The following is a 24,190-nucleotide window of genomic DNA, read 5'->3' on the forward strand; positions in this document are numbered from 1 at the left end:
AGGGCATGGATAGGAGAGGAGAGAATACCCCAAGTTTGAGAGATAGGATTTGATGGGCCTGAGTTTAAATGCCATGGCTCACTTCTGTAATCCCAGTGTTTTGGGAGGCCGAAATGAGATGATCACTTGAGCCCAGGAGTTTGAGACCATCTTGGACAACATGGTGAGACCCCGTCTCTACAAAAAATCCAAAAATTAGCTGGCTTGGTGGCTCAATGCCTGTAGTCCCAGCTACTTGGTGGTGAGGTGGGAGGGTCACTTGGGCCCAAGAGATAGAGGCTGCAGTCAGCCCTGATCGCACCACTGCACTCCAGCCTGGGTGACTAAGTAAGAGATCCTGTCTCCAAAAAAAAAAAAAAAAAAAAAAAATTGAGCTTTTTCACTTGCTTATTACTACATGATCTTGAACAAGTTATTGAACCTTCCCGAGTTTCAGTTTTCTTATCTGTAAAAGAGGGTCATAGATTTGCTATAAGGTTTAAATGAGATTCTGTTCTGTAAAATACTTAGCACTGTGGCAGGCTCTTTGCAAGTGTTGTATAAGTGAAAGGCATTGACAGCACCTGATGGGCATGAATTTAGTGTGAGGGATAGAAGAGTGAGAAAGTCAGATTGACATTATGCAAGAAACTGTATTGATTAGAACACTGGAGAGTGAGGTCGTTGTGTTCATATTAGACTGAAGCAAAGGGCAGCCAATCTTGTTCAAGAACATAAAAATACTGGAATTGTGATTGAAACCTGGTATGCTGCTTTCCTGCATTTCATGGTACTGTTTTAGGGGAATGTAATCAAACCATTAATTATTGTTTCTTTTCAAAGACTAAAATGAAATAAAAGTTGTTTGGAAGTAGAAGATGCTTAAGATTAGAAATTTAAAAGTCATAAAGTTAACTATGTGCATTTCCATTGTATACAAAATTTTTTGTATACTTTAAGGTTGAAGTTTTACATGCTTTGTAGACTTCTTTTTGCATGGGTAGTAGAGTTTGAACAATGATCTAAGAGCTGAGGGTGGGAATGTGTATGTTTAATCATCAAAACTTTTCCAGTGGAAGAAGTTGGGGACAATTATGCCTATTTAATGTGGTTTTATCAATTAGGGGTTCTGTGGATTTCAAACCAACAAATCAGATCACAGCTAACATAGTTTAGAGGTGTTCATTTCAACAATTTTCTTTCTTTTTTTTTCTTTCTTTTTTTTTTTTCTTTTTTGAGACAAGAGTCTCGCTCTGTTGCCCAGGCTGGAGTGCAGTGGTGTGATCTCAGCTCACTGCAAGCTCCGAGTCTTGGGTTCACACCATTCTCCTGACTTAGCCTCCTGAGAAGCTGGGACTACAGGCACCCGCCACCACACCTGGCTAATTTTTTTTTTTTTTTTTAGTAGAGATGGGGTTTCACCATGTTGGCCAGGATGGTCTCGATCTCCTGACCTCATGATCCGCCCGCCTCAGCCTCCCAAAGTGCTGGGATTACAGGTGTGAGCCACCATGCCCAACCTTTAACAACTATTAAATTGACTTGAGGCTGGGTGCGGTGGGTCACGCCTGTAATCCCAGCACTTTGGGAGGCTGAGGCAGGCAGATCACCTGAGCTCAGGAGTTTGAGACCACCCTGGGCAACATGGTGAAATCCTGTCTCTACTAAAATACAAAAAAATAACCGGGTGTGGTGGCGCTTGCCTGTAGTCCTAGCTACTCTGGAGGCTGAGGCACAAGAATCGCTTGAGCCCGGGAGGCGGAGGTTGCAGTGAGCGAGATCACACCACTTCACTTCAGCTTGGGCTACAGACTGAGACGCCGTCTCAAAAAATAAATAAATAAGAGTAAAAAATAAATTGACTTGAGGTATTTTTGCCAAGAAGACCTGGCAGTGTAATTTTGACTAGATAGAGATGGATTAAGAAAAAAAATCCATCTTCTTGGATTTCTTCTCTACCTACCAGGTAGTTTTTCAAATTGGGTTGACCGGCTACAGCCTATTAATGGATTGTAAGATCCTAACCAGCATTTTATTTTATTTTATTTTATTTTATTTTATTTTATTTTATTTTATTTTATTTTAGAGACAGAGTCTCACTCTGTCGCCCAGGCTGGAGTGAAGTGGCATGATCTCGGCTCACCACAGCCTCTGCCTCCCGAGTTCAAGTGATTCTTGTGCCTCAGCTTCCCAAATAGCTGGGACTAGTAGAGACGGGGTTTTGCCATGTTGCCCAGGCTGGTCTCGAACTCCTGAGCTCAGGCAATCCTCCTGCCTCGGCCTCCCAAAGTATTAGAATTACAGGTGTGAGCCACCACGCGCAGCTCTAGCCAGCATTTTAAAAAAGAAACAGAATCAGAGTACATAGGATTATAGTAAGGATAAATAATGTTTCATCAAAACTTACATCATCATACATATATACATACAAATTGGAATGTGTGTACTGGGTCACTTTGTAAAAAGTATTTCTTGTTCTGGATTGCTGTTGAAAACCTAGTGGCGTTTTAAAGCCATTATGTAAACCATTTCATCCCAGTTTTCCTGGTACCTTAGCACACTTGGACTGCCTGTGTGCTTAGTCAAAACCTACATACTTACTGTCTGCCCTTCAAAATTCCCTTCTTTCCCTGCCTCGTTGAACTCATTTTTTTTGAAAGGTTATTCTTTTCCCTTCTGATTATATGTAAAAATGTTTCCACTACCCCTTTCAATTCCCTTGAAAAATGCATTTGGGAGAATTATTTTCACTACATAATAATTTATTTGAATAGTCCATTTGTGACTGACTTAATGCCTGCCATGAGTTGAGCCCCAAGCTTTAGGCACTGAGGCTACCAAATTGGAAAGGACAAAGTCCTTGACCTAGAGGAGGTTCACAGTCCATGGAGAAGACGGTTAGGTCAATAGTTACAAAGCAGCATAAGTACTGTTTAACAAAAGATACAAGCAGACTGTGAGAGTAGAGGAGAAACTACCTAATGCAGCACCAGGGACAGGGTGCTGAGGAGGGTTGTGTAAGCAGTGGGGAGCTTATAGGGGTTTCATGCAGGAAAGTAACCAGATGAGATTTGGGCTTTAGGAAGTTGGCAATTCTGGATAATGTGACGCTGACTCTAAAATGAGAAACGAGGGGCAGAGATATACAATATAGCATTTTCCAAAGAAAGTCAACCCTTGTAGTTAAAACTGGATGGTGTATTGGAGGCAACGGAAGTGATGAAACTAATAATAAAAATTTAGGTAGAATAAATACCTAAATTGAGGTAGAATATCTAGCATAGAGTATCTAAATAACAGGCCTTATAACTCTTATGTCTGCATGTGTGCCTACACATTCAGTTACATTTTGTCTTCAAAGATTCCTGAGTAAAAACTTGAACGTACAGATGATTTTATTAATACTTAGTTCAGTTCTACCCCCAGAACATCTCCAGCTGTAGCCTTGAGTGTTTCTAGAGAGGGGTGGGGTGGGGAATAGTTATAAAGGACTATTAATTCTTATAGCACCCCAGAGAGGATGATAAATATAAAATACCTTGCTTATCCTCACACTTTAAAAATACTTAAAAAAATAAAAATTTAGTGTTACTGCTCACCTTATGAATATCAATGAGGTAAAGGGGTAAAATATTAAAAATATTTTAAAAATATTTTTAAATGTATGTCATACAGTCCAAAATCTCACATCTCTCACTGCTTCTGAACCCTCCCTTTTTAAAAAAAATTAACACCATATATACGTTAGATTTTGCATAGTCTTACCAAGGATGATGAAGTTAGAAACAAAAATCAATTTGGTAGGGGAAAAAAACCACAGAAGTAGTTTGTCAGAGATGTCTGTTTTCTGAGGCCATCACATTTCCAGAGAGCAAATGGAGGCATTGACCTGCTGTGCTTAATGACCCTTGCTCTGACTTCCTGCTCTCCAAGTAACTTTCTGATCATATTTTGGCATCCTGGGTACATTTGTCTGTAGGGTAAAAATATGTTAAAGAATGAACATGAGAATCTTCTTGATAGTTATATTTTTTATTGTAATTTAATAAATTTGACAATCTAGTTAAAATGAAGAAAAATAGGAGATACAATATATAAGCCTTAAAGTGCTTCTGTGATATTTAGGAGATCTACTCTGTCCCTTATCTAGGGATATTAAGCCTTAAGATGCAGAAAGCTAGCAAACTATGGCTTCATGCCCAGTAAGCTCCCTCTGAAACACCTATTTTTCCCCCAGTTTCGATTATTAGTTCATTATTTTTGAACCTTTATTCTGCTCTTTTAGTGAACGTGGTTAAGAACATGGTAAACTTAGCTATTACAAAGGGATTGCATGCCCTTTGTTTTAGATCAGTACCTCCACACACTTGAACAAATACCATGTTGCCATTAGCAATGGTGTCACTGAGGCTGGGACTTCTATAGGGGTGAAGAGATACATCCTGGTTTCAACCCCTCACCATTCTCCATGATTCTGATCTCTGGGAAAGGGGATAATTTAACCCCAATTTTGAAAATTGCTTTTTCTGTATCTAGGTTCTATCTACATCCAAATTTAGATAATTTGGATTTCAACCACCTGGAAATCACATATTTAACAGCCTGTGATTTTTATGAACTTCATTTCTCACTTTCCTGTATTCACTTTTGCCTACCCTTTCACTGCTTCTCCTAAGCCAGTTCTGTGGAAAGAAAAGTTTGTTCAGGGGTTTTAAAGTACACCTATGGCTTTCTAAAGAGTGGAAAAATAAAATTTCCACACCCCATGCCAACCTTCTCCATTATGTCTACACAACTTTGTCATAACCTTGGAATATCCTTATATTCAGGTGTGGAGGATACAACAGATGTGAAATAGCCAAGAGTAGATAAATTTCTCCGTGTAGAGCAAGGACTTGTCAGCAGATTTTTTCAGGCCCTCCTGACTATACTTATACTTTCTGTGCTTAAAGGAGAAGAAGTGAGTAAACTAGGGGACACAATTTCAGATTATTGTCTGGCAAAAAATATAACTTGTTATGCCTTGAAGAGGGGGTGAGGAAGCATTTTTATGTTTTATTTAAAGAGTCAAGCCATAGTAATTTATAACCCTTGACTATAGTCAGCTCTCTAAAGCTTGCTTTCCCCTTCTGTTTTCCTGGTACTCCCTGTTTCTGCTATTAAGATTAGCTCCTATCCAAACATCATTCTCTGTGGCTATTGATCTTTTTTCAGTCAAGAAGAATGTATTTTGGTCATCAGTGATATTGCCTTTGCCCATCAAGCAGTTATTGGTAGTTAGAGAGTAAATACCTAAATTCATCACTCCTAAATTCTAGACTTTCAGACTTGTCACTTCACCTTCATGCCAAATCTCTTCTCCACTTGATCTTTTACTCTAAGATAACATAAGCATTGCCCACCCACCAGTATTAACCACAGGAATGCTTTCCATCGGAAATTAAATGTTGTGTTATTGACTTGGTAGGCAAGTTAAGCTGTGTCTAACCTATGATGTAGATAAATATTGAGTAAATCATTAAAGATGGGGTTATGAAACAACAATCATTCTTAAACTGTAGCTTTTAAAGGGTTTATGAATATTATCTTATCCTTTTACCACACCCTTAACAATTGGGCATGGAACTGAAGATAGGAAGACAGTGGTCAAGGTCATGCACACCATTTCTCACCAAGGAGATAAACTGAAAACTAATTTAAGTATTGGAAATCCAGTTTTTTCTTTTCCTTTATGAGAAGTGGGAGTACTTCCTCCCATTAACCAATCCCTAGGATCTTACTGTGCTTTAGTGGTGGTTTTCAGGTATTTCTGATTAACGAATAATTCACTTGACTACTACAGAGTCCTCTTGATGAGCAGAAGCAGCATGAACTAGCATGAGCTCAAGTCATTTCAACATCTGTTATGAATTACTGTTCTTATAAAGACCTTATTTAGTCAGATGTGAAGGACATCGTATGATACAGACTATAATCTGCACCGAACTAAAACAGTGCTTCCTGGACCTTAGGCCAAGTTGAGGAAATGGTTTGCAGAACAGAAAATTGCCTCTCTCTGGTTTCCCTACTAGCTGCCCAACAATATTCTAAGTTAATGCAAGTGCTATATTTAGGGTTTGTTACAAATCTAAGGTCTCGGAAAAATTGAATAACTAGAAGCAAAAGTAAAGACAAGCTGTTTAAAACAGGAAAAACTGGCTAACACCTATTTTTTAACATAAAAAAATAGTAATAGAATTAAATATCAGGAAGTTGAGATTCATTTTTAAAATATCCAAATGATAAAGTGAAATTCATCTAAACTTAGGTGCTATTGGCCGGGTGCTGTGGCTCACACCTGTAATCCCAGCACTTTGGGAAGCCGAGGCTGGTGGATCACCTGAGGTCAGGCGCTCAAGACCAGCCTGGCCAACATGGTAAAACCCCATCGCTAGTAAAAATACAAAAATTAGCTGGGTGTGGTGGCACATGCCTGTAATCCCAGCTACTTGGGGGGCTGAGGCCCAAGAATTGCTTGAACCCGGGAGGTGGCGGTTGCCGTGAGCCAAGATTGCGTCACTGCACTCCAGCCTGGGCGACAGAGGGAGACTCTATCTCAAAATAAAATAATAAAATAAATACTTATATGCTATTAAGAAAAATTCCAGAAAAAAAAGTAGGAAGCTGGATAACTTTGAGGCACAGCCAAAACTGATTTTATTGCTATATTGTAAAGTTAGCTGTTATAACAGGGCCTTTTAATGACACCTGGACAAAGGTTAGTATTCATGTGAAGGCCTCTCAGATCGAAGGGAAGCTGTTGGTGGGCTCATCATGCCTATGTGTCTAGTTGCCTACCAGACATCTCAGGTTCAGAATCATGTAAATATCTTAATACATATAGTACAGAGCTCTTCAGAAACATACACACCCTAACAACCACCAGCCACTACCTTTGTTACCTTTATTCCTATCTCAGTAAATGGTGCTGCCCAGGAAGAAAACTCAGGAAGCATCCTAGATGTCCCTTTTCCCTCTCCTCTTTTTTGCTAAGAGAAAACAGGAAAACATGAAACATGGTCCCTGCACTCAAGTAGCTTACATCTGCTTGGGAAGCTAAGACAAAAACAAGGCAAAGTCAATACAAGATAAAAATTATAGGATAAATATACAAGACCCTGGCCAGGAGTGGTGGCCCACACCTGTAATCCCAGCACTTTGGGAGGCCGAGGTGGGTGGATCACCTGAGGTCAGGAGTTCGAGACCAGCCTGACCAACATGGCAAAACCCTGTCTCTACTAAAAATACAAAAGCTAGCCGGACGTGGTGGTGGGCCCCTGTAATCCCAGCTACTTGGGAGGCTGAGCCAGGAGGGTTGCTTGAACCCGGGAGGTGGAGGTTGCAGTGAGCCAAGATCACGCCATTGCACTCCAGCCTAGGCAACAACAGCAAAACACACAAGGCCCCGTGTAATTGAGTTTTACCAAGCACAGTGGCTTAGGATTTTCAGGAAAGAATGCAATCAAACCAGGTGGGGTGGTTTTGAGCTGGCCAGTGACAGGCTGACAAGAATACCCTGGTACCTGCTCTTACACGTTGTCCCTGATCCTTTTTATGAGGAAAACATACAAATGATCTTTTTTGTTGATGCCATTTTCTCTGGAGGTTGCCATTTGCAGTTCTGTGGAAAGAAACGTTTATTTTCTTTTCATTCTCCTGAGCTTCCACAAACTACTGCTCTAAGTGTCTCTTAAGGTTGGTGTAGCCTGTGTCAGTCTCTCTGATGCTACTGTTTTTTAGTATCCACATGCTGTATTACATCGTTCCAGGTTAGAGTTCAGTGGATCCTGAACATGTTTCTTTAGCATGCCTTAGTGGTGGCATGGAAGACACCACCGCCTCTTGCCATGAGGTTGTGAAATACATTCCTACCTACCTGTGGCTGTCTAATGGGGACTAGCTTGAGCCATATGGCCATGGTTGTTGCTTCAGGGCTGGCTGCATGGCCCTTTGGAAGACCTTACATTAGTTAAGGGTAATGAAGATATTGGGGTGCTATTAAGTTATTGAAACATGGGACAGCAGCAGATTAGAGTATCACAATCATGAAGGAAGTTAGATAATACCTGTGAACTAAATTATTATTCATTTATTCTGTGTGAGCATCACTTTAGAGGAAAGTGCTTCTTCAGCTTTCTTCATAGCACTCTGTCTTCTTACTGCATGCATACCTTGATGTCATTCAACCCCAGGCATCTCATTAATTCCAAGCACTAAAGCTTGCTTCCAGAACCCAGCTATAGGCATGAAGCGGTACCTAGAAAATTTTTGCGAAGAGTTAGGTAATGATTGTGCTTCTTGAATTAGGAAGAACCGTTTATCTCTTCAGTTTTTCTGCAATTAGATGCCATAATATTTCTTCACCCTCTTCACAGACCTTTGTCAACCTTTTTTGTGTATTGCTAAAACGCACTTGGAGTATGTTCTTTGATGCATTGAAAAGGCATCCCACTTATTTATAGTCACCTACCTTGGAAACATCAGGAACATATCAGGAACTAAGGAATAAAGGCTTTTGAGCAGCAGAAGTTGTGGTTAGAAAATTCATGTACTTACCCCTAAAACTATTCCTCAAGCTTTCATTCAGAGCCTATTTATTTTTACTTAAAGTACCATTTTGGCACTTGGGATATGGCTTCTCAGCTAGTGAGTAAAATTCTCTACTAAAGGTAGAAGTAGGACTGCTAACTAAGATCAGCCACTGTTCGGAAGCCAGTAAGAAAGAAGATTTAATACAATACAGGCCACCACTGTAGTTTTTAGGAAGTCAGACTTAGTTAATTGAGTTGCCCCTCAAACTATTAATCTAATTCAGTCTAGTATAATAAAAATAATAGCCAGACTTCAGTAATAGTCCATATGGTAATGATCCCAAGTATCAGGAAGAATAAATTATGTTCCAAGATAATATAATTTTTTAAGACTTCCATCAAAAAAAATTTGAATCTTTAAATATTTGCTTTAAAATGTTTGGTACTTGAAGATTAAACTTTATCCAGAAAATGTACCCCTTTTAGGTTATAAGAAAGCATTAATGCATGTTCTTGATCTCCAAGTTTGTTTGTTTGTTTGTTTTTTGATGTGGGGTCTCACTCTGTCACCCAGGCTGTAGTACAGTGGCATGATCATAGCTCCCTGCAGCCTCAACCCCCTTGGCTCAAGCGATCCTCCTACCTTAAGTCTCCCAGGTAGCTGGGACTGCAGGCTCATGTTAGCAAGCACAGCTAGCCCAGTGATTTTTTACTGAAGCACTTTTAATTTGATTCACTGACAGTAGTGGTAGCTGATATTTGTATAAACTTTGTAGGTTTTTCCTTGGAGAATTTCCAAGTGGTAGATGGGGCAGGTACTCTACTAAGACCCAAAGTGGTTAAATGTTTTGGACAAGGTCACGTAACTAGTAAGCAGCAGGACTACTTACTGGTTCTCCATCTCCACTCTCGTACTGTAGCCTGTAACACATATTGTGCTGTTGCTTTCATCTGATAGACATAGTGACAAAGTTCTTCCTAAAGGGGTCTGGGGTCCTTCAGCAGGGGCCTCCTCCTGCCTGTTGCATGAGCAGAAAAGTCTGCAGCTGCATGAGGATTCTGTTGAGCTCCTTTGTACATCTCATTGAGTCGGAAAGTTGGAAATGTCCTAACAATCACTCATCCAAGGGTGTCACTGATGTCTTGCCTGTTCCAAAGGAAGAAGATAATATTTGCCATTCTTGCAAAGCAGGAGGAGCTTATTCCATATGTTGCCTTTTTAAAACTTTTACTAAGTCCACTTTACAGATAGAAAAGTACTCAATAGGTTTTTTCTAGCTGCTTTCGTCTTTTCTTTCCTTTGGTACATTTTGTCCCCATCGCCAGTATGTACTTCAGAGTTCACCGTACTTGTGTACCTTTTGTAATACTTCTATAATAATATTTTTTCCTAGAGTATTCACAATTCAGGTATCATTGGAAAGTATGAGGTAGGCATTTTCTATGACATTTCTAGTCTTTCAAATCCATGGTCTAATATAGGCCCTTTCAGAAACCCATGGCACTACCGACTAAAACTGCTTTCTTGCTAGTTGTGAAAACAAAAACACAGTGTAACCTTTTCTCTGGTAAAGCAGTTTAGGTTAAGCAACAGATTTGACTAATTTCTTGGTTTTGTATTTAGACATGTTCAGCAACCTTTTCACTACTTGATCTTAAAAATCTCCCTAAGCCCTGAACAGAAACTGAAATTGTCTGAGCACCTGCCCTTTTGTGCTTTGTGCTTTATGTTTTATGTATGTTATCTAATATCTCACAATAATCCTTTGAGATACTGACATTCAGTCCCAACTTACAGATGAGGAAACCAAGGTTCAGAGAGATGACGTAACTTGCCTAAGATCCTGTAGATAGTAAATGTCAGAGCCAAAGGTGGAATCTCGGATCTCCATATTCCACAGCCTATGCTCTTTTCCACTGTGACCCCACTGCTCAGAAGCCAGTGGAGGGTGGGAAGGTAGGAGGTGATGTGGGTTGTCTAGGGTCAGCCTTCCTGTAAAAGTGCCTCATGACTGAGACAGAAAAATCAAAGACTGAAGAAAAGAATTAGCCAGAAGATATTATCAAACATCTGTTCACACATTTAAAGCTGCCTCTGTGTGCTGCTGTATTTCATGGCAAGTCACATAATAGTCTCCTGAGGAATTATAATCCATACAGAGAGAGAGGGAGTTTAAAAAATTATATAAAACTCCAGGAAATTGGAGCACACCAACTGCATGGGTTCAGTACAACCCAGACATCCAGAAGCACAAAGCAGCTAGTGAAAGGCCTGGCTGTCTAAGCAGGTATTGCCTGTGGCATGTCTTGAGTCTAGCATCACCCTTTCACACAGTCCCCACTGTCTGCGCTAAGCTCTAAGGATTTGTCCTGGGTGACTTACTTAAATGGTGGAAAGGGGTTTTTAACATAGAATGATTTCTTGTGGTTGATTGTAAAAGGTGTATTGAAGATCTCGGAGAATGTAGCAAGTGGGCCTTGAGTAAAGATACAATACTACTACCTTGCAGTGACAGGCCTGTACAGTTTAGTGTGGCTTCATAGCTATCTCCTCACTTAAGAGACTGCGAATTGGGACTTGCTTGTCATCTCACCATTTAAAGTAGGTGAAGTTATTGATTTCTATTCCTTTATACTCCCAGGAAAGGGTAGCAGGATTCCTGCATTAGCATGACCAATTGGTCATGCTGAGAAACTATCTTAAAACTGTAAGTTCTCAGCCGAGTGCGGCGGCTCACGCCTGTAATCCTAGCACTTTGGGAGGTCGAGGCAGGCGAATTGCCTGAGCTCAGGAGTTCGAGACCAGCCTGGGCAACATGGTGAAACCCCGTCTCTACTAAAATACAAAAAATTAGCCAGGCGTGGCGGCATGCGCCTGTAGTTCCAGCTACTTGGGAGGCTGAGGTAGGAGAATTGCTTGAACCCAGGAGACAGAGGTTGCAGTGAGCCAAGCTCGCACCACTGCATTCCAGCCTGGGCGACAGAGCAAGACTGTCTCCATTAAAAAACAAACAAACAAACGAACAAAAAAACTGTAAGTTCTGTAAGTACTTCTAAACCAAGATTTGTACTGTAGTGCACCTCAATTCTTGTCAGTGTTGTGGACTTATAAACCAACGATTATTTAACAGGAATACCCAGACCTAAAATAAAGTATATGTTGACCAACCAGAGTTAATAGTGTGGTCAAAATTTTAGCTTTTTTGAAAAAAATGTATCTGCAGTATTTCTTCTCTTTAAGATAAAAATGATTTTTGAATGATTACTTTTAACGTATGAAGAATATTGTCACTAAAATTTGAGGCTATAACAGACTGACCTTATAATTAGGTAAATAATTCACATTTATTGAATCAAAAGTATATGAGCAGACTTAGAAGCAGTTTTCGCCAAAGTACCCACCCTCTTTATAATACAGATAGCCAGGCAAGGTGGCTTACACCTGTAATCCCAGCACTTTGGGAGGCTGAGGCAGGAGGATCTCTTTAGGCCAGGAGTTCGAGATCAGCCTGGCCAACATAGCGAGACCCTGTATCTACAAAAAATAAATAAATAATAAAATGAATAACGTTGGGTGAATTTTATAATGTAAAAATGGTTCTTTGGTAAATGGCAATACTAATTCCTTCTTTCTCTTTCTCTGTCTAGTGAGAACTCAACAGAGGCAAAAGCAGTAGATTCTAACAATCAGTCGAAGTCCCCACTGGAGAAATTTATGGTCAAACTGTGTACTCATCATCAAAAGCAATTCATTCGTGTTCTGAACGACCTGTACACTGAATCTCAACCAGGCACTGAGGACCTGCAGCCTTCTGATTCGGGAGCAATGGATGTATCCACTTGCAATGCTGGCTGTGCCCAGCTCAGCACCAAACATAAGGAAAAAGATGCTCTGTGTCTCGATATGAAGTCTTCTGCTTCTGTAGATTTGTTCGTAGACTCGTCAGACTCTCACAGCCCTCTACACTTGACGGAACAGACCCCGAAGAAGCCTCCTCCTGAGATAAACCCTGTAGATGGAAGAGAGAATGCCTTGACTGTTGTCCAGAAAGATTCCTCTGAACTTCCAACCACTAAATCGAATTCTATTAATAGCAGTTCAGTGGATAGTTTCACTCCGGGATACCTCACTGCATCTAATTGTTCCTCAGTGAACTTCCACCACATCCCTAAAATCTTGGAGGGGCAAACCACTGGACAAGAGCAAGACACAAATGTGAACATATGTGAGGATGGTAAAGACCATATGCAGAGTTCAGCTTTGGTAGAAAGTCTAATTACAGTAAAAATGGCAGCTGAGAATAGTGAGGAAGGCAATACCTGTATTATTCCTCAAAGAAATTCGTTCAAAGCTTTATCAGAAGAGGCTTGGAACTCAGGGTTTATGGGGAACTCATCTAGAACTGCTGACAAAGAGAATACTTTACAGTGTCCAAAAACACCTTTGCGCCAGGATTTAGAGGCAAATGAACAAGATGCAAGGCCAAAGCAAGAGAACCATCTTCACTCTCTGGGAAGAAATAAGGTGGGTTACCATTTACATCCCAGTGATAAGGGCCAGTTTGATCATTCCAAAGATGGTTGGTTAGGCCCCGGCCCTATGCCAGCTGTACACAAAGCGGCAAATGGACACTCAAGAACGAAGATGATATCAACCTCCATCAAGACAGCTCGGAAAAGTAAAAGGGCATCAGGGCTGAGGATAAATGATTATGATAACCAGTGTGATGTTGTTTATATCAGTCAACCAATAACAGAATGCCACTTTGAGAATCAAAAATCAATATTATCTTCTCGGAAAACAGCCAGAAAGAGTACTCGAGGATACTTTTTCAATGGGGACTGTTGTGAGCTGCCAACTGTTCGTACACTGGCCAGAAATTTACACTCCCAGGAAAAAGCAAGCTGCTCAGCATTGGCATCAGAGGCAGTTTTCACTCCTAAGCAGACCCTTACAATTCCAGCCCCTAGACATACAGTAGATGTGCAGCTTCCCAGAGAAGACAACCCTGAAGAACCTAGCAAGGAAATCACCTCTCACGAGGAAGGAGGTGGAGACGTTTCACCTCGAAAAGAACCTCAAGAGCCTGAGGTTTGCCCCACAAAGATTAAGCCGAATCTGAGCAGCTCCCCTAGGTCAGAGGAAACGACAGCCTCCAGCCTGGTGTGGCCTCTCCCTGCTCACCTTCCTGAAGAGGACCTGCCAGAAGGTGGCTCCACAGTCTCAGCTCCCACAGCAAGTGGGATGTCTTCTCCTGAACACGACCAACCACCAGTTGCACTGTTGGATACGGAGGAGATGAGTGTACCCCAGGACTGTCACCTCCTTCCCTCCACTGAAAGCTTTTCCGGGGGAGGCTGTGAAGATGTCATTTCTAGGCCTCATTCTCCTCCTGAAATAGTCAGTAGAGAAGAAAGTCCTCAGTGCTCAGAAAATCAGAGTTCCCCAATGGGCTTGGAGCCCCCCATGAGTCTGGGAAAGGCTGAGGACAACCAAAGCATCAGTGCTGAGGTTGAGTCTGGAGACACCCAGGAGCTAAATGTCGACCCACTCTTGAAGGAAAGCAGCACTTTTACTGATGAAAACCCCAGTGAAACTAAGGAAAGTGAGGCAGCAGGTGGTACAGGAAAATTAGAGGGAGAGGACGGTGATGTAAAATGCCTGTCAGAAAAAGACACGTATGATACAAGCATTGACTCACTCGAAGAGAATTTGGACAAGAAGAAAAAAGGTAAAAAATTCCCTGAGGCCTCTGATAGGTGCCTAAGAAGTCAACTTTCGGATTCTTCCTCTGCTGACAGATGCCTAAGAAATCAGAGTTCAGATTCTTCCTCAGCTTGTCTTGAAATCAAAGTTCCTAAAAATCCTAGTGCAAAACGTTCAAAAAAAGAAGGGCACCCTGGTGGGACAACACCTAAGGGCCTTCTACCTGACAGTTTCCACACGGAAACTCTGGAGGACACAGAAAAGCCAAGTGTCAGTGAACGCCCCTCTGAGAAAGATGCTGAGCAGGAGGGCGAAGGCGGGGGGATCATCACCAGGCAGACTTTGAAAAACATGCTGGACAAAGAAGTCAAGGAGTTAGGAGGAGAGATTTTCCCCAGCAGGGACCCCATAACCACAGCTGGACAGCCACTGCCTGGAGAGAGATTGGAAATCTATGTTCAGTCTAAAATGGATGAGAAGAATGCTCATATCCCCTCAGAAAGTATTGCTTGTAAGAGGGACCCAGAACAGGCAAAAGAAGAGCCAGGGCATATTCCCACACAGCATGTGGAGGAGGCTGTGAATGAGGTAGACAACGAAAACACCCAGCAGAAAGATGAGAGTGATGCCCCATGCAGCTCTCTTGGGTTGTCGAGTAGTGGAAGTGGTGATGCTGCTAGGCCACCAAAATCGGTGCCAAGGCCTAAAAGATTGACCTCTTCAACCTACAACCTAAGACACGCTCATTCTCTGGGCTCCTTGGATGCTTCAAAAGTGACTTCAGAAAAGGAAGCTGCACAAGTAAACCCCATAATGCCAAAGGAAAATGGAGCGTCAGAGAGTGGAGACCCCCTAGATGAGGACGATGTTGACACCGTGGTAGATGAACAGCCAAAGTTTATGGAATGGTGTGCTGAGGAGGAGAACCAAGAGCTCATCGCCAACTTCAATGCCCAGTACATGAAAGTTCAGAAGAGCTGGATCCAGTTGGAGAAAGAAGGACAGCCAACACCAAGAGCAAGGAACAAATCAGATAAACTGAAAGAGATTTGGAAAAGCAAGAAAAGGTCACGGAAATGTAGGAGTTCATTGGAGAGTCAGAAGTGTTCTCCTGTTCAGATGCTCTTTATGACAAACTTTAAATTATCTAATGTTTGTAAATGGTTCTTAGAGACAACTGAAACCCGGTCTCTAGTCATTGTGAAGAAGCTCAATACTCGCCTTCCAGGAGACGTTCCCCCTGTCAAGCATCCTCTTCAGAAATACGCTCCTTCCAGCCTATATCCCAGTTCACTACAGGCTGAGCGCTTGAAAAAGCACTTGAAGAAATTTCCTGGAGCTACCCCTGCTAAGAATAATTGGAAAATGCAGAAGCTCTGGGCCAAATTTCGAGAGAATCCTGATCAAGTGGAGCCAGAAGATGGCAGTGATGTCAGCCCTGGCCCTAATTCTGAAGACAGCATAGAGGAAGTCAAGGAAGATAGAAACAGTCATCCTCCAGCAAACCTGCCCACTCCAGCCAGTACCCGGATTCTTAGAAAATATTCCAATATTCGAGGAAAGCTCAGAGCCCAGCAACGTTTAATCAAGAATGAGAAAATGGAATGCCCAGATGCTCTGGCTGTGGAAAGTAAGCCAAGTCGTAAGAGCGTATGCATCAACCCTCTGATGTCCCCCAAGCTTGCCCTGCAAGTGGATGCAGATGGGTTTCCTGTTAAGCCCAAGAGTACTGAAGGAATGAAGGGAAGGAAGGGGAAGCAGGTGTCTGAAATCTTGCCTAAAGCAGAAGTTCAGAGTAAACGCAAGAGAACAGAAGGCAGCAGCCCTCCAGATAGTAAGAACAAGGGGCCTACGGTGAAAGCCAGCAAAGAAAAGCATGCTGATGGAGCCACCAAAACCCCTGCTGCCAAGAGGCCAGCTGCAAGGGACAGAAGCAGCCAACCCCCCAAAAAGACGTCTTTGAAAGAGAATAAAGTGAAGATCCCTAAAAAGTCCGCTGGGAAGAGCTGCCCTCCCTCCAGGAAAGAAAAAGAGAATACAAACAAAAGGCCTTCCCAGTCTATTGCCTCGGAAACACTGACGAAACCTGCAAAACAGAAGGGGGCCGGTGAATCCTCTTCAAGGCCTCAGAAAGCCACGAATAGGAAGCAGAGTAGTGGAAAGACTCGGGCCAGACCCTCAACGAAAACCCCAGAGAGCAGTGCAGCTCAGAGAAAGCGAAAGCTGAAGGCAAAGCTGGACTGTTCGCACAGCAAACGGAGGCGGCTGGATGCAAAGTGATTGGAAAGATGGTAGCCAAGAGTAAAACTGTTCTATAGAAGTAACCTTTTATTTTGCATTAACTAAATCTGCTTTTATAAGCTTATCAAGCCTTTCAAATTTACAGTTAATGGAGAACACCGTAATTTGAGATGTCAGAAAATGCATCTCAGATGGAGAAGGGAACTTGCAGAGTCCTTCTCTGAGGCTAAGGGAAGTTATATATTATATTCTGGTTGTTCCTTGGGTTTTAAACTTGGAACCAAGCAGTTTTCGTTTTTAAAAGTACAGTGCCTTATTTATCCTTTTTGTTTTTAAATTTACAAAAGCTAAAAAGCTGATCTATGTGATTAAAGGCTTGTATTTTATACTTGATGCACAAGCACTTGTACTGTAGCCGAGAAGACCACCATCATGCACATAAAAGGAGCTTTTCAGCAGCCACCCTGCAGCATCTGCCCATGAACAGATGCCCCTCTTTGCAAACCCCAGCAGTGAACTTCCCTCTCTGTCTTGTTTGTTTGTTTAGATGATGTTTGAAAGCTAAACCAAATCATTTTATGGTATGCAGAGGATTTATAATTATAAAAGATTACTATTTCTGTTACCCCCTTTTAAAAAAGATCATGTTCATTGTTGGTCCCTCCTCTCACCTTTGATGTTTTGTCATTTGAGAGCATGTATTCTAAATTATGTGCCCATGGGACAAGAGATATGTCACAAGTGTTAATTTTTGTTTACAAACTCTAAAAAATCATTTGCATCCCCAAACTGTATTACTAATTCTCACCATCTTCTTCATTTCTGGTCTTGCTAGCACTCCTGCAAGGCTTCCATCCTACTTCGGGAGGAAAAAGCCTAGGATTTTTTTTTTCCATCTTGTAGCTGTAATTTGATGATTAGGATGAAAATGACTCTTATTTTCTTTCTTACCCAGAGTACTTCCATATTCAAAGAAAGCCGAACTATTATTTCCAGTAATAGGTTTAAGAATATGTATGTCCATGTGTGTTTGGGTGCATTTGCATGTGGTTATCAGCCACAAATGTCTCCCAATCCCAATTTTACAGTAAAATTTTTTCCTATGCAGTGTGCTTGGGTGTCCCTGAGTTGAGTAATTAGCAAAGGACAGATGGTTTAAAAGTAGCCCAGTGTCTCTGTGAGCATCCCCAATACCACTTTGGTACCAGACTCAGATCTAAAACAGCACGGAGTTATGTAAAGGTTAGAGCAGCCTTGCAGTTGGAGGAAGCAGCTCCAGCATCTGTGAAGAGCCCACACACCCCCTACACCCAGAGCTGATGTTCAGCTGTATGCTCCAATGTGAATGTACTTGTTGGAGTAGACATTCATTCTGATTGATTAACACCATCCTAGTAGTTAAATGCTTGTAGTATCACTCCTGCCATGTCATGTCAGGCTCTATTCCGTGTCTCAGAAGTGAGAGCCACAATGTTTTAATGACTTTGTTTGCCTTTCCCAGGTGAAGCCTGAGACGGGCGCATTGGCTTCAACCTAGTGCCTATGACCTTGCTCCATTATTATAGTGCAGCGTGTACTTGACTTTTCCATTGGGCCGCTCTACAAAAAAAGGCTTGGTTGTTGAAGCCTCAGTCAGCTTCCTTAACCGGTTCTGTCACCAAAATCGGCTTGTATGGACAGCTGCTGCCCTGTCCTTTTTATTTGAAAATTTTCCATTTAGGTTGTTTCAGATCTCTTTAGATAAGCCCAGATGGACTTTTTTCATGCAAAACATGATAATACAGGCCTTCTACCCATTCTGTTAAAGGTTTGCTGTATATCATGGGAACTTCTGATGATTGGATAAGACTGGAGAAAAGTATTTGATTTGTGAGAAATTTAGAATTGTGTTGAATTTCATAGCTAGAGAAGCTTGCTGTCTTATGAAGCCCTGATTTTTTTTCATGTCTTCTCTATCTGATGAGTCTTTTTCTTTTTAGTATCTTTGACTTTGGCCATTCAAGAGCTACCTACATTAATAAAACTGCTGAGTGTGTATGTTGGCAACCCTTTCTCAGCATTAAGTTGCACAGAGGCATTAATGTGTTTTGAATAGGTTCATTTAATCTTAAAAAATGGTTTTAAGGTTTTAAAAATATCTTTTCATATAGTTGTCACTGGATATTGTGTTTGTGGTGACTTAAACAGCTGATGTTTGCCAATGTCAGGCATGCTGATTCGTGTACAGAAGAGGTGCCCCCTTGGCTGCATACAGACTACCTTGTAAGGTGCTTGGATTAGGTTAGGGAGAGGTGTAAGGTAGTAAGTGGGTGGAACTTTTCCAGTTCCAAGTTTGTAATTCATTCCATTCCTTTTCTAAGTTGTTCTTCATTTTTAAAAGCTCAGTTAAAGATAATAGCCTTCTTTCCCATTCTAGGCTGTGTGTGAGAAAAGGTGTTAATGTGTATGTATGTATTTTATATACCTAACAATGCAATGGATCATCTTTAAAATCAACTTATACTTTATAATAAGGACATTTAAATAGACCAAGAGTCTACATAATTATGACACTTAAAAGTTTAGAATTTTTTATATTTGTTGAATCTCATTTTTGCTGATTCAGTTAATTTTGTTAATAGAAGAAAGAAAACAGCAAAACTTGAGGGCCAATCCTGCAAGGCCCTTTGATACCTACAGCAGGTACTGGCAAAGCAGTTTCCCAGATACCTCCAAGCTCAGGTGTGGTATTGACTCAAGTCTGTTATTGTTTTCCCTACCTTGCAAAAACCTTCTTCCCAGAGCCATCTTCAAGAATGGCTTACCACACCAGATGCAGAAGCAGTCCATCCCACATTCCAATCCAAATCAGAAAGGAATTCTCCTGGGTGTACACTCAGTGAAATGACTGTCCCAGTCTTGGGGCTGAAGTTGATGACCAAAGGACACTGGTATTCTCTGAGTTTCTGGAGAAGCTGGAAGATGCCTGGGAAGCAATCACTGAAGCTCTGCCATAGCTCCCGTAGAGGAGGGCCCTCTTCAGGACACCCACCTTCTATCCTACGAGACTCCCTGCTATAGATGGACATGCAGGAGACCACTCCCTCACTTGGGGTCCTGAGCCTCACCCCTAGCACTTCCTCAGACAGGTAACAATCTTGCAGCACAGCAGGAAGGTTGCAAACCTTTATTCTGCTCCTGAGGCTTCCTTCATAGGAATGCTGTTAGTTTCTGTAAGTCACCAGTCACTAGCCCCTTGGATTCCTTGTTAAAGACTTCTGTGCAGCCTTATTTAAAATGATAATCTTAGGCTGTGAGTCTCCTGCTGTACTGTTCCTAAAATCGTATGGATAGAAGAGGTGCCCTTAGTCATCCCTTTACATATGTGGTGCTTTCTAATGGGATCTCTATGCATCACATACTATGCAGGTGAATTTCTCACTGTTCAGATAGGTCATCAGTAAAAGGCATCACTTCAAGATAATTACTTTGAATTGAGGTTTGGCCTCTTTTCCTGCTTTGTAATGGGTTCGGTCATGAGGGTGGGAGCTGTCATTCACATTTATGGGCAGCATTCCTGTTGATTAGTGGACCTAAGAGCCAAGTAGGAAAATATAGCATGCTACGTGATACAAGCTGGAGGGAGATGCTGTAGTGTTACTATCAGCAAGTTCTGTGCAGACTGCCTTTCGGATTCCAGATGATCTGTCAAGGGTCTGCCAACTGTGGGCTGGTCGCTTGTTTGTGTAAATAAAATGTGTTTGGAATATAGCCACACCCATTTTCTTAAGTACTGTCTGCGGCTGCTCTGTCTGCGGCTGCTCTGTCTGCGGCTGCTTTCGCACTGCAAGAGCAGAGTTGAGTAGCTGCGGCAGAGACTCGTGTGGCCCTTACAGCCTAAGATACTATCTGGACCTTCAGAAAACATCTGCTGATCCCTGCTTGAGAAAGTCATCCTTTTCAGGAACAAATATTCTTGATTTTCCTTCTCTCTTCTGCCCTTTTCTCTCTGTTCTTCTTTATTTCTCATTTTCCTTGTCTCCATTTTTTCAAAGGAGACATGTTATATCGATATGCACTACTATCCCCTTAAACTTGAGCAACCTTAGCATTCCATCTTCTTAAAAAAAAACCATCACAGTAGCCAAAATGAGGCCACCTTACCGTATCGAGCCGGAACCCACGAGCAAATAGGGATTCAGAGTTCTAAAATTATGTGGCCTGGGCCTCTCATTTCACTCACACAGAACTGACTCTGGCTTTATTTCTTGTTTATTAAAGTAAGCCAAGATTTTGTTTCTGGTAAAATTAGTTGAGACTACTTTAGTTGGACTTTTAGTCCTCTGAATGTCACATTTAGATATGGAAAATGTTTTTTCACAGAGTAGAAACAAAGTCTGATCACAATCCCAAAGCATTGTTTATTCTTATATAATATTTTGGTACTGATACCTTTTCAGCCACATACTTTCAAAATAATTTTATTAAAGGTAAGCCAACAAATAAAACATAGAGGCTTTTGAAGTGCTTTAATAATGATTTAAAAAATTGGAGTTATAACCAGAGTATGACTGAAAAGCTATTGTAGTCTTCCTCCTTTTCCAAAAACTCAAGGATAAGGATATATATATGTATATGTGTATATATATATATATGTATATATATACATATATATATATATATATTTTTTTTTTTTAAATAGAGACGAGGTTACGCTATGTTGCCGAGGCTGATCTGAAACTCCTGGCCTCAAGCAGTGCTCCCACCTCAGCCTCCCAAAGTGCTGGGATTACAAGTGAGCCACCGCACCAACACAAGTATGAGTTTCTATGCTGTTTTTTTTTTTAATGTGATTCAATGTCCTGTCAGTGAAAAATTTTTGTCAGTGGCCCCAAATCACTGATCGTTTTAGTTGTTTTGAAACAATTATCATTTTGAATTCTTAGTATTACTTTGATGTCTTATTATGACTTGATATCCACTGAAATACTGGAATTTTTTTTAAGTATGAAATTGATCTGTGTAAGGCAGTCTTCATATCCTAGCAGTAAGTGCTATTCCCCATGCTTGCTCTCAAATCCTTTTCAGGGGAAAAATAAAAAGATTATTGTATTTAAAACGAGCAGAATTGTGGGAGGGCCTTCCCCTCCCCCCGCCCAGCCCCCAGACAGGGTCTCACTCTGTCGCCCCAGGCTGGAGTGCAATGGGCATATGGTCTTATCTATTAGGGTATGTAGTTTAAAAGTGCAGTTTTTTGAAAGTATAGTCATCTTCATTTTTATGACGCCCACTGCAGACTCAAAGAGATTTTCACACCTCAGCCTCCTAAGTAGCTGGGACTACAGGTGCATGCCACCACACCCAGTTAATTTTTTTTTTTTTTCCAGTTTTAGCAGAAATGAGGTCTCACTGTGTTGCCCAGACTGGGAAGTCTTTTGAGGCAGCCTTCAATATAATTCATCCTTTGAAACATCAGAACAGAGTCGTGTATTCTACAATGGATGGATTGGAAGACTTGAGGGTCCAGTCTCTTTCCTTTATAGATAATTAGACTCAGGCAGAAACTCAGAGCTCTCAGGGCTTTGCTGTGCTGTGCTGTGTCATGCCGTCCTGGGGCCCGGGGAACCACCCTGAGCACTTTGTGGAGTGTGTCCTTGCTCAGGCTTTTGCCTTGGGATTGAACCGAAGCTGCTCAGTTCCTTCCACTTACCTCCTCTCTGTCTGATCTTCCTTTTCCCAGAGCCTCAGTGCTTGATGCTCAGTGCTCAGGAGATGTCCTTTGCTCCATCCTTCAGAGGGGCAGTTGTGTAGTTATGCTGCCGGGTGAGCACAGACACACATACTTTCTCCCCTAGCTGGGACCATCCCACACGGGGTGCTCAGTATGCATGCCTCATGAAAGCATAGACTGTCCATTTAAAAAAAAATCAGGTACTCATGGTATTACAATATGCCAGGGGTTGGACAAATGGATTTTTTACCCTTTTTTAAAGGGTTATGTAAAAAAAAAAAAAAAAAAAAAAAAAGCAACTATATGTGGCCCACATAGCCTGAAATATTTACTTCCTGACCCTTTTGTGGAAAAGCTCTACTGATCCTTATAGTAGTCATTAAAGATCAAATTGTGTAGACAGGCACAACTTTTTTTTTTCATATGCTCCAACATTTTTTCATACAGTCCAGCAATTCTTTTAGATTTTAGAGTGTCTTGCCTGTTCATCTCAGTACACAGCTGCTGTTACAGATTATTCCTGAATAATGCTTTTGCGTTAAGAAAAATTATCCCCCTTTGCCAGTTGTCTACTTGTTAATAAGTTGTGGGCCATGTGATCATATCTATTAGGGTATGTAGTGAAAACTAAAAGTGCAGTCTTTAAAAGTACAGTCTTCATTTTTATGAATCAGAGTGAACTTGACTGTGGTAGACATTCCATTAACAGCAGTTCAGCACAAACAAATTACTCATGAACTTAAAGCCAAGAATAGTGCCTCTCCCTGAAAGTATGCGATGTGTTGGTTTTACCCCTAGAACCCTTCATTTCTCTTTTGTATCATATACTTGAAGGTTTCTCACTCTTCAAGCTCTGGTTGTGATATGAGAACATAAATGCCTGGTGTTTGCCTGTTTGACTTTCGAGTGCAGACCACACATTCTCTTAAAAATACCACCATGTCTGTGGCATCTTGTCAGGACACCGGCAGCTTTAGACAGAACAAGTTCAGGGCTCTCCAGCCCAGCCCGAGTCACTGCTCGTTCTGAGGAGCCATCCTTGGCACCTTGCCCTTCCTCCTCCTGCCTCTGCTTATGCCGCCAGCCCCCTTCCAGGAGGCATATTCTCTGGGACAGTCCCCCACTTCCCCAGTGTGGCCCTGAACACAAATTTGTCACACTAGAAGCATTTTTCTCTCAAAACTCTGTTTTCCTCTAGTATTTAGTTGTTGGGTTTAAATGCTATTCAATTTATCCACTTTTTTTTAAACCCCAGTTTTCTGTGATCTGCACCTCATAGTTGTCTTGTAGCTAAAGCTGAGGTATTTGGGAGCTAATTTTTGGGAAAGAGACTATACCAACAAGATTTGCATAATTTTGTATATTTATACCACAGGTAGGGATTATTTTTAGAGTCACTATAGCTTAAGGTTATTGATTTCACTAGTGTGGTTTCTGCATTCTAAATAGTTCTCGGAGACTGTGTTAGTAACTGGTTTCAAATACATATATATAATATTTATACACACCACTGTGGAATTTATTTCACTGTGTAAATAGTGATATTTTCCTGTTCAGATACTTCTATAGAAAGTATTTATTTTAACAAGAAAATTAACTGTCAAAAGGGCTTTCCAAAAAGTGTTCTTTCTAGCCACCCATCCTCCCCAGCTACCATGCTCAACCATTGAGCCCCCAAACAACAGTGAAAGCAGAAAGGTGTGGCCTTGAAACCTTCACTGTATTTGGACAGATGCAACAGAAGCACGTCTCCCCCACTGTCACCCCATCCCACAACAAAGTGGGACTCCCATCATGGGTATGGCTGTGCCAGGCATGGCATCGGGTGTGCCCCATGCAGCCTACTTCTTGCATGCACAGTTGGTACATTTAGCTGTATGGCATCGGGTGTGCCCCACGCAGCCTACTTCTTGCATGCACAGTTGGTACATTCAGCTGTACACTTAACAGCCTGTACAGGAAAATGAGCCTTAGTTGTAGCCA

General features: G+C 41.5%; 1 protein-coding gene across 7 annotated transcripts in view; it reads left to right on the plus strand.

Moving 5' to 3' along the window:
• Positions 1-16,890, plus strand: part of LCOR (ligand dependent nuclear receptor corepressor) — a 151,239-nt gene extending 134,349 nt beyond the window's left edge. For all 7 annotated transcript variants that reach the window (XM_034931231.3, XM_034931234.3, XM_034931233.3 and 4 more), the window contains one exon: positions 12,198-16,890. In XM_034931231.3, the coding sequence (XP_034787122.2) occupies positions 12,198-16,536 (4,339 nt within the window). In that variant the 3' untranslated portion in view covers positions 16,537-16,890. The remainder of the gene's footprint in view (positions 1-12,197) is intronic.
• Positions 16,891-24,190: the final 7,300 nt, after the last annotated feature.

Source organism: Pan paniscus, chromosome 8 (genome assembly GCF_029289425.2).
Source record: "Pan paniscus chromosome 8, NHGRI_mPanPan1-v2.0_pri, whole genome shotgun sequence".
NCBI classification, from domain to species: Eukaryota; Metazoa; Chordata; class Mammalia; order Primates; family Hominidae; genus Pan; species Pan paniscus.